Consider the following 20,879-nt stretch of genomic DNA (forward strand, 5'->3'; position numbering starts at 1 on the left):
AAGAAATCATGTCAGACTTGGATAATTTGCAGAAATTATGAACTGTGTTTAATTTTTGCTTTTTAATAATTAAGCTATTTCTGACTTTATTGAGTAAACTTTTGAGAACTAATTTTATGAACCTGATTCTCTTTTTTACTAATTAGGTTATTACCATATTTTCTGCTTCTAATTATTATGAAGAAGGCAGCAATCGAGGAGCTTACATCAGACTGAGTTATGGTATGAACCTACGATTTTTCCAGTACCGAGTAACTAGTTCAACATGCATGAGCCCTCTTCACCAAAGGTGAATATATTCAGAAAATACCAAACACTGGTATTGGTGATCCATTAGACCAGTTATAAGTGATTAAGAGCAGCCACAGAGGTGAAGGCAGTCACTTAAACAGTTACTCATTGGTTTAAACAAAACGAATTAGTTCTAGTCACCAAATGATGAATACACCCATATTTGATACCAAAGGAGCAATTTCCAATTCATACATCTTTTAATACAGTTAAAGCAGCCAATACCCACAAATATAACTAAATATAAAGAAAAGAAAGTCTTCACACCCACTCAGTGTTCCCTAACCTGTAGCCTTCTATGTTCCTCAAACAGCCCTGTTTGTCTTTCCCCTTCTTCTCTTCTCTACCCAGAAGTGTATATAACTAAAATGTTGAGTATTTCTTCATGTGATGACAATGGCATTCATAGTTTATCTTCCTTTTCTCCCTGTAACACTATCTTTTTAGATTTTTTACATTAGGAAACTAATATGTTTATTGTTAACAGATTTAAAAAGGAAGATAAAGAAAATGTTAATTATCTTCACTCTCCTTTTACTTTTCTTTTTTTAAATATTTTTTTAGTTGTTGATGAACTTTTGTGTTCACTTATTTGTATGTGGTGCTGAGAATCGAACCCAGTGCCTCACGCATGCTAGGCAAGCGTGCTACCACTGAGCCACAACCCCAACCCCTCTCCTTTACTTTTCAATAATCCTTTTCCCCAGAAGTAATTAAAACTAACAGCCATGAATGACCTCTTTCACCTTCTTCTCCTTGCTCATACAAAAAGAGATAAGCACTTATTAATTCACTGAATAAAATAACTTGTGAGCATGTACTATGTGTCAGACACTGTTTTAGGTACAGGTTAGATATAGCAATGAATGAAATAGGCAAAAATTCCTTCAAATTCTTATGCCAGTATGAGGAGAAAGACAGTAAACAACATATATACTTTTATATATATGGATATATATATATATATATGTGTGTGTGTGTGTGTGTGTATAAAGGTAGAATCACATAAACCCTCTATTTTACAACTGAATTTCTGCCCTTAAAGATTTCATCATGATGGACTGGGGTTGTAGCTCAGTGGTAAACCATTTTTGCCTTGCCCATGTGAAGCACTGGGTTCAATCCTCAGCACCACATAAAAAATACATAAAGGTATTATGTCCATCCACAACTAAAAACATTTTAAAAATTTTTCATCATGAACATCACTCCAAGTTAGCATATATAAATCTGATTCATTCATTTCAGTAGATGCATAATGTTCTGTAGTATGTGGTACCATAACAATTAATAGAGAGAATAAGTCTTCAATTGATAGATGCCCATATTGGTTATAGGATCTTAAATTTAGAAAAAATATGATATCAAACATTCCTCTATGTAAGGAACTACATTAAGCAAAACCCCCCACCCCAAAAATCCAATTTAAAAAATGGGAAAATGACCTGAATATATACTTTTCCAGAGAAGACATAGGATTTAGTCATCTTTTTTGTTGCTGTGACCAAAAGATCTGAAAAGAATAACTTGTGAGCATGTACTATGTGTCAGACAATTAGAGGAAGAAAAGTTTATTTTGGTTCACAGGGTTAGAGGTCTCAGATGGCTGACTTCATAGCTCTGGGCCCAAGCTGAGGCAGAACATTGTAGCAGAAGGGCATGGTGGAGGAAAGCAGCTTGGAATGGCAACCAGGATGCATGCAGACAGAGTCCTACTCACCAGGGACAAAATATAAACCCAAAAGGCATGCCCCCAGTGACTTTCTTTCAGCCACTCCCTGTCTATAGCTATCTCCCAGTTAATCTATAGCAGTGGATTAATGCACTGATTAAGTTAAGGTTCTCATAATCCAATCATTTCATCTCTGAATTTTCTTGCATTGTCTCATACATGAGATTTTGGGAGGCACCTCATATCTAAACCATAACATTCTGCCCCTGAAAGTTCATGCCCATCTTATAATTCAAAATAACATTTAGCCCATTTCCAAGAGTCCCCATATATTTAGCATTGCTCAAAAGTCCAAGTCAAAACTCTTGTTTGAGGGTTGTGGCTCAGTGGTAGAGCACTTACCTAGCATGTTTTAGGCTCTGGGTTCAATTCTCAGCACCACATACAAATAAATAAAGGTCTGTTGTCATCTAAAAATATATTTTAAAAAATCTTGTTTGAGACTCAAGACAAACTCTTACCTGTTTTATAGCAGCTCAATTCACAATAGCTAAACTATGGAACCAACCTAGGTGCCCATCAACAGATGGATAAAGAAATTGTGGTATATATACACAATAGAATATTATTCATCCTTAAAGAAGAATGAAATTATGACGTTTGCCAGTATATGGATGGAACTGGAGAATATTATGCTAAGTGAAATAAGCCAATCGCAAAGTACCAAGTGTTTTCTCTGATATGTGTTTGCTAATTAAGAATAAGGGGGGAGGCAGAGAATAGAGGTACCTTGGATTAGACAGAGGGGAGTGAAGGGAGGGGAGGGTGTATGGGGGTAAGAATGATAATAGAATGAATCAGATATTATTACCCTATATGCATATATAATTACACGACCTGTGCAACTCTACATCATGTACAACCAGAAGAATGAGAAGTTATACTCCATTATGTATGATGTGTCAAAATGTATTCTACTGTCATGTATAATCAATTAGGAAAAACTAAAAAATTTAAAAAGAAAACCTCTTAGCTGTGAGAGTAAAGATCAAAAACAAGTTACATAAACTTATATATAATGGCATAGAGTAAACATTTCCATTCCACAAAGGAGAAATAGCAGCATAGAAAGAAGGGATAGGACCAAGGCAAGACCAAAATCCAGCTGGAAATGCATCCTATAGCTCTATATCCATCATCTGGAGCATATGGCATTGTGATATTCTCTTCAAAGGAATTGTGTAGCTCTGCCCCTATGGTTTTGCTGGTGGCAGTCCACATGGCTTGTTTCTTATTGATTCTTGCAGCTTTCCTTGGCAGATGTTCCATGTTACCGGCATCTCCCAGTCTTGGGGGTCTCCACTGCAGCTTTGGCTTCCTCTCACATCTTCACACATTGCCCTCTCAGGGACAGCTTGTGGGAACTCTGACCCTGCTACACTTTGCCTAGTCTCCCAGGCATTTCTTTGAAATCTTAGCGGAAGCCTTCATGACCACCTAACTACAGCATCCTGCATTCCTGTAGGACCAACACTATGGTTGATGTTGATGCCAGGGTCTGCCATCATCTCAAGCAGTAGTCAAGCATTCTGGGATGATGGCTGCAGCAGCCTCTGAATGCCTGGGTGGCTGAGACTGTGAAACAACTTTCTAGGCCCCCCGTGTGAGCAGGGTGCTCCCATGGTCTCTTCTTGGAGGAATTTTAACTTTTACACCCTTAACTCTGAGATGGGTAAGGTCTTGCCAGTTCCTGAGATGCCCTCATGCTATTTTTCCAATTGTTTCTGGGTAAAGTACTTAGCAGTATCTCTTTCCTGGCTGTAATCTCCTTCACAACCACACCTTCCTTAACCCCAGTTTTACTCACACTTTTATGGTCGAACTGCAAGTTTTTCAAATCTTTCTGCTCTGCTTGGTTATCAAGCAAACTTGGCTAAAAGCTGCCAGCAACACCCATGCCACTGTATAAATGCTATGCTGCCTTAAAGTTTTCTCTGCCAAATTAATTAGTTCATCACCTTTAAATTTAGCCTAACAGAAAGTCTCAGGACAGGAGCAAAATGTAGACAGCTTCTTTGCCATAACATAACATGAGTGGCCTCTAGTTCAATTTCTAATAGAATCTTCCTTCTCTGAAACCTCATGAGGCCAATTTTTACTGTCCATTGTCCTATCAGCATTCTTGTCTTCTGAGCTCCCAACAGAATTGTCCATTAAATTCCACTGAAAACATTCTAAAGCTTTTCCAGCTTGCATCTCTAAACTTTTCAACACCTCCCCACAACCATGCATACCAGCTTCAAAGGCTTCTGAACCACATAATCAGGTTCAGAAGCAATGACCCCACTTCTCAGTACCAATTTCTTTTCTAGTCAGTTTTTTTTTTCTTTCTAACTTCATAGCTCTGGGCCCAAGGTGAAGCAGAACATCATAGCAAAGAAGGAGAAATAGAGACACACCAGGGACAAAATATAAACCCAAAAGGCATGCCCCCAGTGACCTACTTCTTCAAGTCACACCCTACCTGCCTATAGTTATGGACCTGTTAATCTATATCAGTGGATTTATGCACTGATTTAAGGCTCTCACAATCCTAACATTGTATTGTCTCACACATGAGCTTTTGATGGACACATCACATCTAAACCATAACAACATACAAATGGTCAACAGGTACACAAAGAGGTACTCAACATCACTAATAATCAGGGAAATGCAAATCAAAACTATAATGAGATATCACCTCACACCATTAGGATGCCTGTTGTCAAAAAGATGACATAAGTACATACTGTAAAGTTGACCCATTTGAAGTGTACAACTCAGTGATATTTAGTATATTTACAGAGTTGCACAACCAATGCCATTGTGTAATTGCCATACTAGAAAGAAAACTTATACCCATTAGCAATCACTTCCCCATTACCTCCTCCTATTATAGCTCTAGATAGCCTCTAATCTATTTTCTATCTTTATGAATATGCCTATTCTGTATATTTTATATAAATGGAATCATACAATATGTAGTATTTTGTGACTGGCTTCTTTCATTCAGCACAATGTTTTTGAAGTTCAAACATTTTGGACTTCATTTCTTTTTACGTCAGAATGTTTCATATTGTGGATATACATTTTATTTATCCATCCAACAGTTGATAGATATTTGGGTTGTCACCACTTTTTGGTTATTATGAATGATGCTATTATAACATTTGTGAACAAGATTATGTGTATGCATATATTTTTATTTCTGTTGGGTATATAATTGAGAGTAGAATTGCTAGGTTATATATTAACTCTATGTTTAACATTTTGAGGAACTTTCAAACTTTTCTCCCAAGGGACTGTACAATTTTATATTCTCTCATCTATATTTGTCAGTTTCTCTTTACTATAATAAAATACTGAGGCAATTAACTTATAAAGAGAAAAGGTTTATTTAGCTCACAGCTTTGGAGGTTCCAGTCTAAAATTGGGCAGCTTCACTGCTTTGGACCTCTGGCAAGGTCTGCATGTCATGGTGGAAGCACATGGCAGAGGAAACTGCTTACATCATGAGTTAGGAAATAAAGAAGACTGATGTCCCATAATCCCCTTTGAAGGCACTACTCCAGTGATCTAAGGACCCCTCTGGGGACCAAGGCTTTAACCATAGCACCATTAATGTATGAGGGTTCCAATTTCCTCATGTCTTTGCCAACCTTTGTTGTGATAGGTCTTTTCAATTATAGCCATTTTAGAGAGTATGAGGTAGAATTTCTTGATTGTCTCGATTTTCATTTCCCTAATGATTAATAATGTTGATTATCTTTTCATGAGCTTATTCATTTGTATATCCTCTTTGGAGATATGTGTATTTCAGTTCCTATTAACATTTTCAATTGTCATTACTCTTTTTATTATTGTGTTGTAAGAATTCTTTGTATATATTACATACGTGTCACTTATGAGATATATGATTTACAAATAGTATCTCCCATTCTCTGGGATGCCTTTTCCCTTTCTTGATGGTATTTGCAGCACAAAAGTTTTTCATTTTGATGAAGTCCAACTTATTGTTTTTTTTTAGTGTTGTATCTAAAAAGTCATTGCCTAAGCCAAAGTCATAAGGATTTATTCTTATGTTTTCTTCTAAGAATTTTATAGGTTTAGCTTTTATATTTAGGTCTCTAATCCATTATGATTTAATTTTTATATATGGTGTGAGGTAGGGGGTCCAACTTTACTTTTATATGTAGATGACCACTTGTCCCAGCACCATTAGTTGCAAAGACTCTTCTTCCCCCATTTTGTTGTCTTGGCCCACTTGTCAAAAAGTTAATTGACCATATGAGTTGGGAGTGTGTAGCTCATTAGTAGAGTGCTTACCTATTGTATGCAAGGCCCTGAATTTGTTCCCTAGCACTAAAAAGCGGGGGACAAAGAAAAAAATGACCATGAAAGTAAAGGTTCATTTCTGAACTTCAAATTGTATTTCACTCATCTCTGTCTAGTGTAATATGAGCACCACATTATTCTGATTATTGTAGCTTTATACAGATTGAGCATCACTAATCTGAAAAATTCTGAAAAACCTTAAATCCAGAATTTTTTGAGCACCAGTAAAATCAATGAAAATATTCCAAAATCCAAAAGTCTCTGAAATCTGAAACACTTCTGATTCTAAGCATTTTGGATAAGGGGTACTCAATCTGTAGTAAGGTTTAAATCATAAGTGTGAGTTGAACTTTGTACTTATTTTTAAAGATTGTTTTGGCTATTTTTTCCATGTAAATTTTAGAATCAGCTTGTCAACTTGCAAAAAATGTCAACTGGAATTTAGTAGGGAATATGTTGACACCTGCAGATCAATCTGAGAGCCACTGCCATCCTAATAATATTAAGTCTTCCAATCTTATGATCATGGAATATTCTATGTGTTTAGATCTCCTTTAATTTCCTCCAACAGTGTTTTCTACTTTTCAGTGTATGAGTCTTGGATTTATTTGGTTAAATTATTTCTAAGTATTTTATTTTTATGTTGGAATTGTTTTCTTTGTTTTTGAATCATTCATTTCTAGTACATAGACATATAACTGATTTTTTATGTAATGATCTGGTATTGTATAATCTTGATGAATTTGTTTTTTAGCAAATTCTTTGGAATTTTCTCTATACAGGATCATATTATGTTAATACAGATAGTTTCACTTCTTTTCTAATTTGAATACTTTTACTTCTTTTCCTTACCTGGTTGTCCTGGCTAGAACCTCCAGTACAATGTTGAATAAAATTGGTAAGAGTAGGTATCTTTGTATTTTTCCTGATCTTAAGGGGGATGCATTTCAGTTTTCTATCATTAAGTATGATGTTAGCTATGTATTTTTTGTAGATGACACCTATTAGGTCAGGTAAGTCCCCTTTTATGCCTAGTTTGTTAGCTATTTTTAGCATAAAAAGACTGATGGATTTTGTCAAATATTTTTTCTGCATCTATTGAGATGATTATATAGTTCTTGTCCCTTTTCCTAGTAATATAGGGTATTACATTGATATAAGGCAAAACTTGCATTCCTGAAATAAATTCTACTTTCTTGGTGTATAATTCATTTTGTATGTTGATAGTTGCAACTTGCTAGTATTTTGTTGAGGATTTTGCATCTATATTCATAAGAAGATATTGGTCTATAATTTTCTTGTGATCTTTGTCTGGTCTTGATATCAGGATAATGTTGGTTTCTCAAGTGGGCAATATTCCCACCTCTTTGATTTTTTAAGATGTCATTAATGAGTGTTATTAATTCTGCTTTAAATATTTGGTGGAATTCACCAGTGAAGCCATCTGCTCTGGGCCTTTCTTGGTGAGTTGTTTTATTACTTCAGTCTTTTTACTTGTTATAGGCATGTTCATTTTTTCTGTTTTTTAGTTTTTGGTAGCTTGTATTTTTCTAGCAATTTGTTCATTTCATCTAGATTGTCTAATTTTGTTAGTGTACAATTGTTCATAGTATTCCCTTATAATTATCTTTCCCTTAGAAGGTGAGTAGTGATGTTCCCTATTTCATTTTTGACTTTAGAAATTTGAGTCTTCACTTTTCTTGGCTATTCAATTTTATTGATCTTTTTCAAAAAAATAATTTTTTGTTGATTTTCTCTGTTTTTCTATTTTATTTATTTCTGTCCCATTTATTATTCCCTTCCTTCTGCTTACGTTGGGTTATTCCTTTATTCTAGTTTTAAGGTGGAAGACTATATTATTAATTTGAGTGGGATCTTTCTTCTTTTTTTAGTATGGGTATTTACAGGCCTTTATAGCTATAGGTATTTTAGCTAATACAATACTGATAGGTATTAGTAGCTATAATATATGTATTTTAATGTAGGTGTTTATAGCTATAAATTTATAGGCATTTATAGCTATGAATTTTCCTTTAATCACTGCTTTTGTTAGATCCCATATGTTTTGGTTTGTGGTGTTTTAATTTTAATTCATGTTAAGTTATTTTCTAATTTCTCTTATGATTTCTTTGTCTTTTTTTTTTTTTTTTCCCTCGTACTGGGGATTGAACCCAGGGCTTTGTACATGCTAGGCAAGTGCTCTACTGCTGAGCTATATCCCCAGACCATGATTTCTTTTTTGATGCATTTGTTCTTTAAAATTGTATTGTTTAATTTTCTAAAATTTATGGATTTGTTTGTCATTAATTTCGAATTTATCTATTTGGTGGTCAGAATAGATACTTTTAATAGTTTTGATCCTTTTAAATTAACAATTAAGACTTCTATTATGACCTAGCATAGGGTCTATTGTGAAAAATGTTCCACATGTATTTTAAAAGGACACATATTCTGGCTGGTTGCAGTGGTGCATGCCTATAATCCCAACAACACAGGAGACCTACAAGTTTGAGACCAGTCCAGCAATTTATCAAGGCCCTAAACAACTTAGGGAGACCCTGTCTCAAAAATAAAAAGGGCTGGGGATGTGGCTCAGCCATAAAGTACCACCAGGTTTAATCCTCAAAACCAAAAAAAAAAAAAAAAAGCATATATATTTTGTGGGGGTGGAGTGTTTTATATGTATCTGTTAGGTCTAGTTGGTTTAGAGTACTGTTCAAGTCCTAGATCCTTCTTGATTTTTCTCCTAGTTGTCCTATTCATTATTAAAAATAGAATATTGAAGTCCCTAACTATTAATGTTGCCTATTTCTTCAATTTTGTTAGTTTTTGCTGCTTATAGTTTTGTGACCAGCTGTTAGGTTAATATATGTTTAAATTTTTTTATCTTGATTGATTGACTGTTTTATCATTATGAAATATCCCCAATTAACACTTTTTGCTATAGAGTCTATTTTGGTCTATTATTAACATGGGCACTCTAGTTCTAATATTTCCTTTTTTGTTCCTTTCCTTTTAAACTCCTTGTATCTTTAAATATAAAATATGTCTTCTGTATAAAACATATAGTTGGATCTTGTTTGTTTTGTTTTGATTTCATGAATCTATTCATATTATTGGTATAATTGGATTTGTACCTGCCATTCTGCTTTTTTTTAATATATAGTCAATCTTTCATATCCATGGGTTTCACATCAAAAACAAAAAAAGGTTAAATCTGGAGATGGGGTATAGCTCAGTGGTAGAGTGTTTGCCTAATGTGTGAGACCCTGGGTTCAATCCCCAGTACTGCCAAGAATAATAAAAATAAAAATAAATCTCTTCTGACCATATACAGACTTTTTTATTGTGATCATTACCTAAGCAATAGAGTATAACAACTATTTACATGGAATTTACATTAAATTAGATATAAATAAAATAGAGATCATTTGACATATATGGGAGGCTTGCACAGGTTATATGCAAATAATAGATCATCTTATATAAGGGACTTGAACATCTGTGGATTTTTGTATCCATGGGAGATCCTAGAACCAATCCTCCCTGGATACCAAGGGACAACTGTATATCTTATGACAATTTTGTTCCTCTGTTTCTTCTTTATTTTAAATTTATTTTTGTAAATCATCTGAGAAGTTTGAGTCCAGATGGTTAGCTAACTATGCTAGCCCCATTTAAAAAAATTGTCTCTTTCTACTGAATTGTAATACTTCTGTTGTCATATGTTATTCTAATATATAGTTTGATATATATGAAATTTCTGTGATTTTCTACTCATATATGTCCTCTCTTATGTCAATACCTATTGTTTTGTTTTAGTAACTTAATGGTAAATTTTAGTATCTGATGTAGCCTTTTTATTTTCCTATCTCAAGCAATTGTTTATGTGAATCTTTGAAATCCAAGAGAAGATACTATTTGCAGTCCTTTTAAAATTTAACCACTGAGTTGTGGCTCAGTGATAGAGCACTTGTCTCGCAAGTGTGAGGCACTGGGTTCGATCCTAGCACCACATAAAAACAAAGGCATTGAGTCTATACACAACTAAAAAATAATAAAAAATTAACAAAATGCATGTGTGTGTATATATACTTGTGTGTGTATATATGTATATATGACAAGTACATACCATATAAATGCATATATTCACCATGGTATGTGTAAATTTAGGCAATTCATTTAAAAAAGAAACTAGTAAGTGGTAACAGCACATTAAAATGAAACAGAAGATAATTGTTCATGTAACTTTCATTAATTATTGTTTTCTCAACATAGGGTACATGCTATGGAAACTAGTGCCATCAGGATATTAAAAGAGAGAATAATTTCACGAAAAACTGACCTCATGCATGCTTTCCAACTTCGAGACCACAGTCGATCAGGTAATAAAATTATATAATGCTTACCATTTCTTAACATATCATGTTACTTGTATGTGACATGTATCGGTTTTCATTTTCTTTGCTTCCTTATGATTTCAGTTCTCTATTTTTGCTAGAATGGAATGATAGAGATAAAAATTTTTTAAATCCATTATTCTCTCAAAAACAGGCATATATCTCATTTTCAGTAAGTTTCTTTTAACTAAAAATATCAAAAACAACCCTGATTTAGACTGCTATTCTGGTGAAAGGAAATAGCTAGATGCTGGAAGGGGCATAATTTTAATGCATTTATCAGCCTCCCAGTATGGTAAACCTTCTGGCTCCATTTCCATTCTTTTTGAACCACATGAGGGATCATGGAGCAACATTCAAGCATAAAAGGCTGGATTGTCCTGGGGCAAATGCTAATGTGGTATAGCAATCGATCCTGACATTAAACTATTGTATAGTAGAAAGGTGGAAAGGTGGAATTTGGAACTTCCACATTATGCTTGTACCCTCAAAGTGATTCTGGGTAGTTGTAAGTATGTAATGTTTCTGATTCCTGTCAAGCAAATCCATCTTTGAGGGAAGAATCCCTAATTTTATCCACTAGTATATCTAGAGATTAAGATTAGCCAATATGAGTTTACAACCAAAGATTACCAAACAAGGAGATGAGCTATCGTGAGTGAGAGTCAGTAGAAATAAACAACAATAGCTTTAGTTCCCACAAAGACATCAGATATTGAAATTATCAAATACAGAATATAAAATATTTGAAGAAATAAAAGATGGAATCACAAACATGCATTGAAAAATGATTTGAAGAAGAACCAAATAGATATGAGACTTGTTAAACAGAATATTAGACATGTTAAACAGAATATTAGACACTGCTTAAGAAAGAATTAGATTAAGAGTTATGAATAGTAAAATAAGAAGGTTTGGGGCTGGAGCTATGGCTCAGCGGTAGCACACTTGCCTGGCATGTGTGAGACACTGGGTTCAATTCTAAATACCACACAAAAATAAATAAAATAAAGGTTTATCAACAATTAAAATAAATAAATAAATAAAGGTTTAACGTATATCTAATCAAGGTACTAAGAGGAGAGAATAGAAAGAATGTAAAATGCCTCAGACTTTTCTAGCACTGATGAAATGCTAAAGTGATAGATAAAGAGGAACAATGATTCTCAAATAGGTATAAATAAAATTAAATTTTCACCTACATACACTCTTGAAACTACAAGGCACTAATAGTAAAGAGAAAAATCATAAAAGTCGTCAGGGAGTAAAAACACTGCAACAAAGGCATAACAATTAAGACTCATAAACTAATCAATAGCTATAAAAGAAGCCAGTTGACAGTGGAATTGTATACACAATACATTGAAAGTTAATTTGCCAATTAAATCCATTTCAAATGTGTATGCGCCCATTAATATAGCCTCAAAAATATACAAAAACAGCGCCCATTAATATAGCCTCAAAAATATACAAAAACAGAACAAGTAGAAGTAGGAAAATCCACCATCATGTTGGGAGATTTTAATGCTCTTCTCTCAGGAACAAAAAGAAGAGACCAACACAATATTAACAACCTTTCCCTGAAGGGAAACATACAAAGAATGCCGCACCCAACATTTCAGAATACATATTCTTGTCAAGCACAAATGGAACATTTTAAAAAATTGACCATAAACTGGCACATAAAGCAAATATCAACAGATTGTGAAGGATTGGAAACATTATAGAATAAACTGATTCTCTGGCATAGTGAAAGCAGCTACAACTCAATAACATTATCTAGCCATAAAAATCCTCTTTTGTCTTGGAAATAAGAAATGCACTTCTGAATAATCCTTGGATCAACGAAGAAATCACAGTGGAAATTAGAATAATGAAACCAAATGATAATGAAAATACAACATTTAAAACTATGGAATGCAAATTAGAGAGGTATTGATAACCTTAAATGCATATATTTTAAAAGATGAAACTGTGATTAACAAAGTGAAAAAATAGTGTTTTGAAAAAACTGGCAAAGTTGATAAAACACTAGTAAAAGAAAGAATGTATAAGGAAGAGAGCGCACATGAATAAGCACAGATAACCAATGCCAACATTGAAAAAGGTATTACTACAGACTTTAGGAAGAGCATAAGATGTATTGTAAAAACTGTAATGCCAATGAATTCAAAATTCAGACCAAATAGACACATTCCTAAAATATACATATTTACACATACACAAATTGACACAAAAATAGAAAATCTGAGAAATCCTGTAACTATTAAATAAATTGAATCTGAAAGTTTAAAACTTTATGAAAAGAAAGCTCTGCTCTCAGTTTTATTAATCATTGCAATATACATTTAAGAAAGAAAAGAAGTCTTATAAAATCTCAGAAATGGAGGGAACACTTCTCAGATTATTTTAGGAGATCAGCATCACCTTGATATCAAAACCTAACAAGAATATTATGGAAAAGGAAAATTAAGGTCTAATCTCAATGATGCATTTAGATTTAAAAAATCCTAAATGAAATATTAGCCAACCAGGTTGTTTTTCCCCCTAGGAATGCTAGGAATTCTAGGTTTTTTAAACATTCAAAAATAAATCAATGTAATTTACCACTTTAACAAATTAAAGAAGTCATAATTCTCTCAAAATAAGAAAACATTTATTTCACCCTAGTTTTATGATTTAAAAGAAAATTTAGAAAACTAAATAGAGGTGAACTTCCTTAATCTCACAAAGGATATCTATCAAAGTTTATAACAAACAGCATACTTGATGGAGAAAAAGTGGAAATGAAAGTAGGATGCTCTGGTAGGCTTATGTCCACATCCTCATTCCCGAATCTTAGTATGGTACCTTATATGAAAAAAGGGACTTCAAAGTGTGATTAACTTCAGGATCTTTACCTGGGGAGATTGTCCTGCATTATCAAGTGGGCCTAATGTAATCACAGTGGTTCTTTTAAGAAGTATGTAGGAGGAGGCAAAGTCAGAAGGGAAGGTTCTATGATGATGAAACCAGATATTGAAATCCTTTGAAGATGGAAGAAAAGGCCCGAAGCCAATAAACATAGGCAACCATTAGAAGCTTGGAAGAGGCAAGGAAACAGATTCCCCCCTTCAGAGCCTTCAGAAGGAACCAGCCTTGCTGACACCTTGACTTTTGCCCAGGGAAGCAAATTCAGACATCTGACCTCCAGAACTGTAAGAGAATACCTTTGTGTTGTTTCACTACTAAGTCTGTGTTAATTTGGTATCGAAGCAATAGGAAAAAACTAATAACAGATGCCCACTATCAGGACATCTGTTAAACATTCTAGTAGGGATGCTAGCCAGTCCAATAAGGCAAATAAAAGAGATAAAATAAAACTTAAAAAGGTAGAAATAAAACTGTTGGTAAGTGTAGACAACTTAATTGAGAATATAGAAAATCCAAAGGAATACACAGAAAAACTACTGGAATTAATAAATGAATTTAGCAAGCTGTCAAACACAAAATCAATATACAAAAATTGATTTCATTTCCATATATTAGTGTATGTATTAGAGTGTATTTAGGGTGCAGAAACTACATCAATAATTTGAACTGGGAAATTTAATATAAAGAATTATTAACTAGTAAAAGATGATTAAATATTAAAAAGGATACAAGAGAAACTCTTAAAAAAAAAACTGAAATAGCAAGTATAGAGAGGAGCTATTATCTCTAAAGCTGAGAGAGCATATTCAAGGATAGTACATACTTAGAAGAATTCCTTAACTCCTAACCAAGGTTGAAATTAAGACCACATTGCCGAGGGAATAGCTCTGGCCCACTAGGTGGGACAGAAGTTTACTAATGGACCTCCACTCAGAGTTGGTCTCCAGCTAATTGGCTAGGACTGAAGAGGATGGAGCCCTCCCATTGTGGTGCCAGTGTAACTCACTAGAAGGGTGGATGCCACTGCATTTACAGTGCGCCATTAAGATAAAATATTGGAACAGAGAGCCTGCGTTTTGGGAGCATATTTTTGCCACACTTAACGTGAGAGCACTAATCTCCAGGATATATAAAGAACTCAAAAAACTTAACACCAAAAAAAAACAACCCAATCAATAAATGGGCTAAGGAGCTGAACAGACACTTCTCAGAAGAAGATATACATTCGATCAACAAACATGAAAAAATGTTTGTTCAACATCTCTAGTAATTAGAGAAATGCAAATCAAAACTACTCTAAGATTTCATCTCACACCAGTCAGAATGGCAGTTATCAAGAATACATACAACAATAAATGTTGGCGGGGATGTTGGGGAAAAGGCACACTCAAACATTACTGGTGGGATTCCAAATTGGTGCAGCCAGTCTGGAAAGAGACTGTATGGAGATTCCTTAGAAAACTTGGAATGGAGCCACCATCTGACCCAGCTATTCCACTCCTCGGTATATAACCAAAGGACTTAAAATCAGCATACTATAGTAACGAGCCACATCAATGTTCATAACAGCTCAATTCATAATAGCTAAACTGTGGAAGCAACTTAGGTGCCTTTCAATAGATGAATGGATAAAGAAACTATGGTGTATATATACACAATGGAATATTACTCATCAGTAAAAGAGAACAAAATTATGGCATTTCCAGGTAAATGGATGGAGTTGGAGAATATCATGCTAAGCGAAGTAAGCCAATCCCCGCCCCAAACAAAAACAAAGGCCAAATGTTCTCTCTGATAAGTGGATACTAGTCCATAACAGGGGTAGGGTGGGGTTGGAAGGGAGTTTGGAGTGGGGGGAATGTGAAAAATGGAGGAACTTTCATTGGGCAAAGGGAAGGGAGAGGAGGGAGGGTGCATGGGGGCAGGAAAGATGGTGGAATGAGATGGACATCATTACCCTAGATACATGTATGAGTGCACATATGGTGTGACCCTACATTGTGTACAACCGTAGAAGTGTAAAGTTGTGCTGCAGTTGTGTACAATGAATCAAAATGCATTCTGAGGTCATATATACCTAATTAAAATAAATAAATTAATTTCAAAAAGAAAAAAGACAAAATATTGGGAAAAATATTTTGAAATATTAAAAAAAATCAATCTGTTTACTATTTACATGTGTTAGGTATTAAAAATAATCTAGAGATGACTTAAAGTATATGGGAGGCTATATGTAGGTTATATGCAAACACTTCATCATTTATATAAGGGAGTTGAGCATCTGTGGAATTTTGTATCCGTAAGGGGGTTTTAGAATCAATCCCCCATGGATACCAAGGAATGACCGCGTTTATCAAAAGCCTTAAAAATCTGCATACCATTTGATCATTCAATTCCACTTCTAGGAATGGTCCTAAGGAAATAATGGAATAGTTTCATAGCCATTAAAACGACAATGTAGATCTATGTTTATTAACATAGATGGAAGTCCATGATGTAAGTAAAATAAAAAATAGGTTAGACTAAATGTTTGTGTGTATGTGTGTTATGCCATATGCAATACATGTATATAAAACATATATACTTGGGGACTGGGGATTTAGCTAGTGATAGAGTGTTTGCCTAGCATGCGCAAGGCCCTAAGTTTGGTCCTTAACCCTGGGTGGGGCGGGGTGGTGGTAATGCTAGAGTACAATAATATTTGATTTTTAAGAAAAATAATATATACATTTATGTATACACATTTATATACATAGAAAAAAACTAGAAGTTATAACATTGTTTTATATTTATTCAAAATCATTTAAAATGAATAATTTTTAATAATCAGAAAAATAAAGATACTTATATTTTGAAAAATTACATTTAATATTTTTGGGAAAAGATATTGGGAAGATAGATGAGTAATATACTGAAATATTAAAAATGAAACTAAATTTTTTATCCTTTGTATATTTTTAAATCTTCTATAATAAATAGGTATACCTTAATTCATTAATCAGAAAAAGGCAAAAACAATCTAATACTCTAAGTATGATTTCTTACACACGACATTACAGGCAAGATCTGTGGAATATGAAAGACTATCCTTAGTTTTTTCTTCCTCAGAGCTCTAGGACCAGAGTAGGACAGATCATGAAGGAAACCAGCAGGCCCTCAGGCCTCAAAACCCCATGCTGTTACTGGCTTTGCCAAGGGACATACGTATTTTTTGTCAAATTATAACAAATTATATGGGTGCTTTTTTGTTTGTTTGTTTTTGTTGTTGTTGTTGTTAGGAAAAATTTCAATAGCCCAATGGGCTTTTTCTATGGAGAGCATTTTGGGGCTGAACTTACCATGGAGATCTCTGAGTTTGCATCTGGTAAACATAGACAAAAATGGAAATGTTGACTACATGTCCAGCTTCCAGGATGTCCACATTGAAAAACCTGTGAAAGAGGCAAGTGACACATAGCCCCAACTAAAACCTGGCTGGGGGAAATACCCTTGGGACAACCTCTAAGTAACTCAATCCTTTGAAAAGTTAGGAATGGAATCATCTAATGGATGGGAGTGGCAGTTTCAGAAAAGGCCAAAGGTACTTTGTGGTCTGTTCAGAAAATTTATACCTTCTAAAGATAGACAAAAAGAAATAGGAAAAAGCTTTGCATGAAAACTCATGTCAAATATGTGATTCTTGTTCAAGTACTGTCCAGCAGAAGGGCAGATGTGACATTCATTCTTTCATGCAGCATACCGCTTAACAATAGTTAATGTATTCCAAACCATGTATAGACTTGCTGACATGAACTAGAATATGTCTTAAAGAATTTTAAAGCATAAAATCTCTTAATAAAAAGGGAATAGCCCAGGGAGTTATCAGATTTCAGCTCTTATTAGTTAACATTTCATCATCTCTTATTAGTTAACATTGAGCTGATTGGAGTTAGGACTTGGTTGATTGTTTGCAGGGAAGATGAGAAAAACAGAAAAGGGAAATAAAAGTGTAGATTGAAAGCTAAAGTATCCATAGGAAGGAGGCTTTTGGCCTGACTTCAGAAGCAGTTTACCATGGTGATTAAGATCATAGATCTTGGTTTCAGAGAGCTGAGTCAGATTCATAGCTATGTGACGTAACCTTTGGGAAAGTTACTTTGTTTTCTAATCTGTAAAATGGACATAATAATGGTCTGTTCCTATTCCTTATGGTTGTCAAGTACTGAATGAAATGACACACATAAAGCTTTCTGTATGTGTTGGCAATTGTTATTTATTGCTGCCTTTTTACTTTGGTCCCCTAAGGAACACAAGAGCAAGATCTTTTTTTGTTTTGTTTTGTTTTAATTAGTTATACATGACAGTACAATGACCTTGACATATCATACATTTGAATCAGATAGAGCAAGATATTTTATCTGATTAAAGATGGTTGGGCCAACCTGGGCACAGTGGCACAGACCTGTAATCCCAGTGACTTGGGAGGCCAAGGCAGGAGGAACACAAGTTTGAACCCAACCTCAAAATAAAAAATAAATAAAGGACTGGGGACTTAGCTCAGTGGTAAAGCACCCCTGGATTCAATCCTCAGTACCAAAAATAAATAAATAAATAAATAGAAAGCATGGTTGGGCCAACAGAAGGCTTGCCTTCTCAAATTTCTATTTAAATCATATAATTTGAATTAGTGATGATGTCTTGTGTTTGTTACATTTGCTAAAATTAATCTGTATCATTATTTCTTTGTGTTTTAACACTTAGAAAATCTTTGTTTTAGGTCCAATCTACTCTAATTGAAACTCTGTACAGATACCGATCTGACCTGCAAATCATATTTAATGTCATTGACTCTGATCACTCAGGTAAATGAACTTTGATTAGTTCAGTAGTAGTAGAAAGAAAAGACTGGTGTGCTTCTCTGAAATTAGAACTGTTTTCATCTATTTCATTCTTCATACAAAGTTGATGAAATTTGAAGGAATCAAATTTACGTTTAATGTTGTTGTTATTTTAGTTTGGCCCCAAATTCTGTATTTTAGACCATAGAATTCTATACAAGCCCAGTAGCTATTGATCAAACTGGAATATCTCCTTTTCTAAATCACCAGCATAGATGGAAGAATAATTTACTTTCTATTTTAATATTTTAGTCACTCCTGAAATAAAAATCTTCCTAGAGTTCTGGCTCTGTTTGGGAGACTGAGAGCTATAAAAACTCATTTTCTATTTATCTTTGATGAACAATTAACTTCTTTTCAAACTTAAAATATATATATTAGGGCTGGGAATTAGCTCAGTGATAAAGTGCTTGCCTAGCATGTGCAAGGCCCTGGATTTGATCCCCAGCATCACAAGGGAAAAAAAAATCAGCTATTCCCCTACTGCAGAGACCTTTGAACACCAAAAAAAACAACAATTAACCCATGTAAGTAAATTATTGCCTATTAACAAGCCAACATCATGGGGCTGGGGTGGTGGCTCAGTGGGAGAGCACTTGCCTAGCATGTGTGAGGCACTGGGTTTGATTCTCAGCACCACATGTAAATAAATAAAATAAAGGTCCACTGAAAACTAACTAACTAAAAAAATATATATATATATGGCAACATCATTCTTTGCAATCTTATCATTGATTCCCAAGGTACCTTTTCCCTCTGCTTTGATTTTGCTCTCTGCTCTGTTGTTCTTCCATGTCCCTCACCCTTAGATTTTAATTCTTGCAGTTTCTTTACTACATATAGTCCCACAGTTCATATCCCCTTAACATTTCTTCACTGTTTACTCATTCTGGATTTAAAATAATCTCAGAATGACTTGGTAGTTGAAAGTGACATGTGACATATTGCTGCTTACATTTATGACCTTACCTCCATTTCCGTCAGTGTCTTCATAGTCAGGTATATTAGTGAGCTTCTAATTGGAGCTATTTCAATCAGTGTGGCTTCCTCATCCTTCCCTGAGGTAGGTCTTGAAATGAACACTCACCACTCTCTCCTATGTTCTTTTAGGCCTGATCTCCATGGAAGAATTTCGGGCCATGTGGAAACTTTTCAGGACTCACTACAGCGTTGATATTGATGATTCCCAAGTTGATGAGCTTGCCAATATAATGGACTTAAACAAAGATGGAAGCATTGACTTTAATGAGTTTTTAAAGGCTTTCCATGTAGTGCATAAATATGAGAAGTTGAACACATCAAATGCCAAGTTTGCTAACTATAAATGAAAGCTTCCTTCAGGCTCCTTGTAAACAGCTGAACTCAAATTACAATCTATTCCAGGACCACCGAAATTCATAGTCACTAATCGAGAATAATAGATCCCAATTCCCATCATAAACAGACACAGTATGGGTGTCGGAAGCCCTTAGCAAACTATAATTGGTAGACTAGGTTAAATGTCAGCTGATAAGATTTGCCTCTAATGTTGGAACTCACCCATTGCCATTGAGAAGCTGGGTTTGAGCCTAGTGTTGGTCTCTTGGATGCCACCTAATTGGGAGACCAGAGCAGTTTGGAAACATCCTGAAAGGAACCCACAGAGCACCAGAGAGAACTATTAAGTTCAACAACTGTGACTGAGGGATGGGAGGAGGAATACCAAGCTACTAATGGAATAAACTATTTCCATCCTTAAATTGTAATCTTTTTTGAAGATTCTATAAACCAGTGATCCTTAATTGTGGGGGAACCACTCTTCAGGGAGGGGGACCACATTATATTGTTGGGGAAGACTGTGGGAGAAAAACTTTTTTCATGTCTGATGATAGTACTAAGTGAATACATTTACATTGATCCCTATAATTAATATGGTCTGATACCTTCATTGATAAGATGGGGCCTTGGTTATGCATATACTGTGCAATTTATTTTGCTATTCTGATCTTGAGTCAAACGTAATGAGATTTTTGTTTAAAGGTAAGTATATGTTTTGCTTTTTAAAAAAGTTTTAGACTTCTGAAATGGAAATGAGGAAAAACACCCCATTCACAATATCCTCAAAAAAAAAAAAAAATACTTGGGAATCAACCTAACAAAAGAGGTAAAAGATTTATACAATGAAAACTACAGAACCCTAAAGAGAGAAATAGAAGAAGATCTTAGAAGATGGAAAAATATACCCTGTTCATGGATAGGCAGAAGTAACATCATCAAAATGGCGATATTACCAAAAATTCTCTATAGGTTTAATGCAATGCCAATCAAAATCCCAATGGCATTTCTTGTAGAAATAGATAAAGCAATCGT

The 20,879-nt window shown here is 34.4% G+C and overlaps 1 protein-coding gene across 1 annotated transcript in view; it reads left to right on the plus strand.

The window, feature by feature from the left end:
• Ppef1 (protein phosphatase with EF-hand domain 1) overlaps positions 1-19,858 on the plus strand; it is a 101,637-nt gene extending 81,779 nt beyond the window's left edge. The window contains exons 12-16 of the mRNA XM_077107501.1: positions 147-289; positions 10,619-10,725; positions 16,932-17,095; positions 18,410-18,494; positions 19,641-19,858. Coding sequence (XP_076963616.1) covers positions 147-289; positions 10,619-10,725; positions 16,932-17,095; positions 18,410-18,494; positions 19,641-19,858 — 717 coding nt within the window. The remainder of the gene's footprint in view (positions 1-146; positions 290-10,618; positions 10,726-16,931; positions 17,096-18,409; positions 18,495-19,640) is intronic.
• The last annotated feature ends 1,021 nt before the right edge of the window (positions 19,859-20,879 follow it).

This window comes from Callospermophilus lateralis, chromosome X (assembly GCF_048772815.1).
Source record: "Callospermophilus lateralis isolate mCalLat2 chromosome X, mCalLat2.hap1, whole genome shotgun sequence".
In the NCBI taxonomy this organism is placed as follows: domain Eukaryota; kingdom Metazoa; phylum Chordata; class Mammalia; order Rodentia; family Sciuridae; genus Callospermophilus; species Callospermophilus lateralis.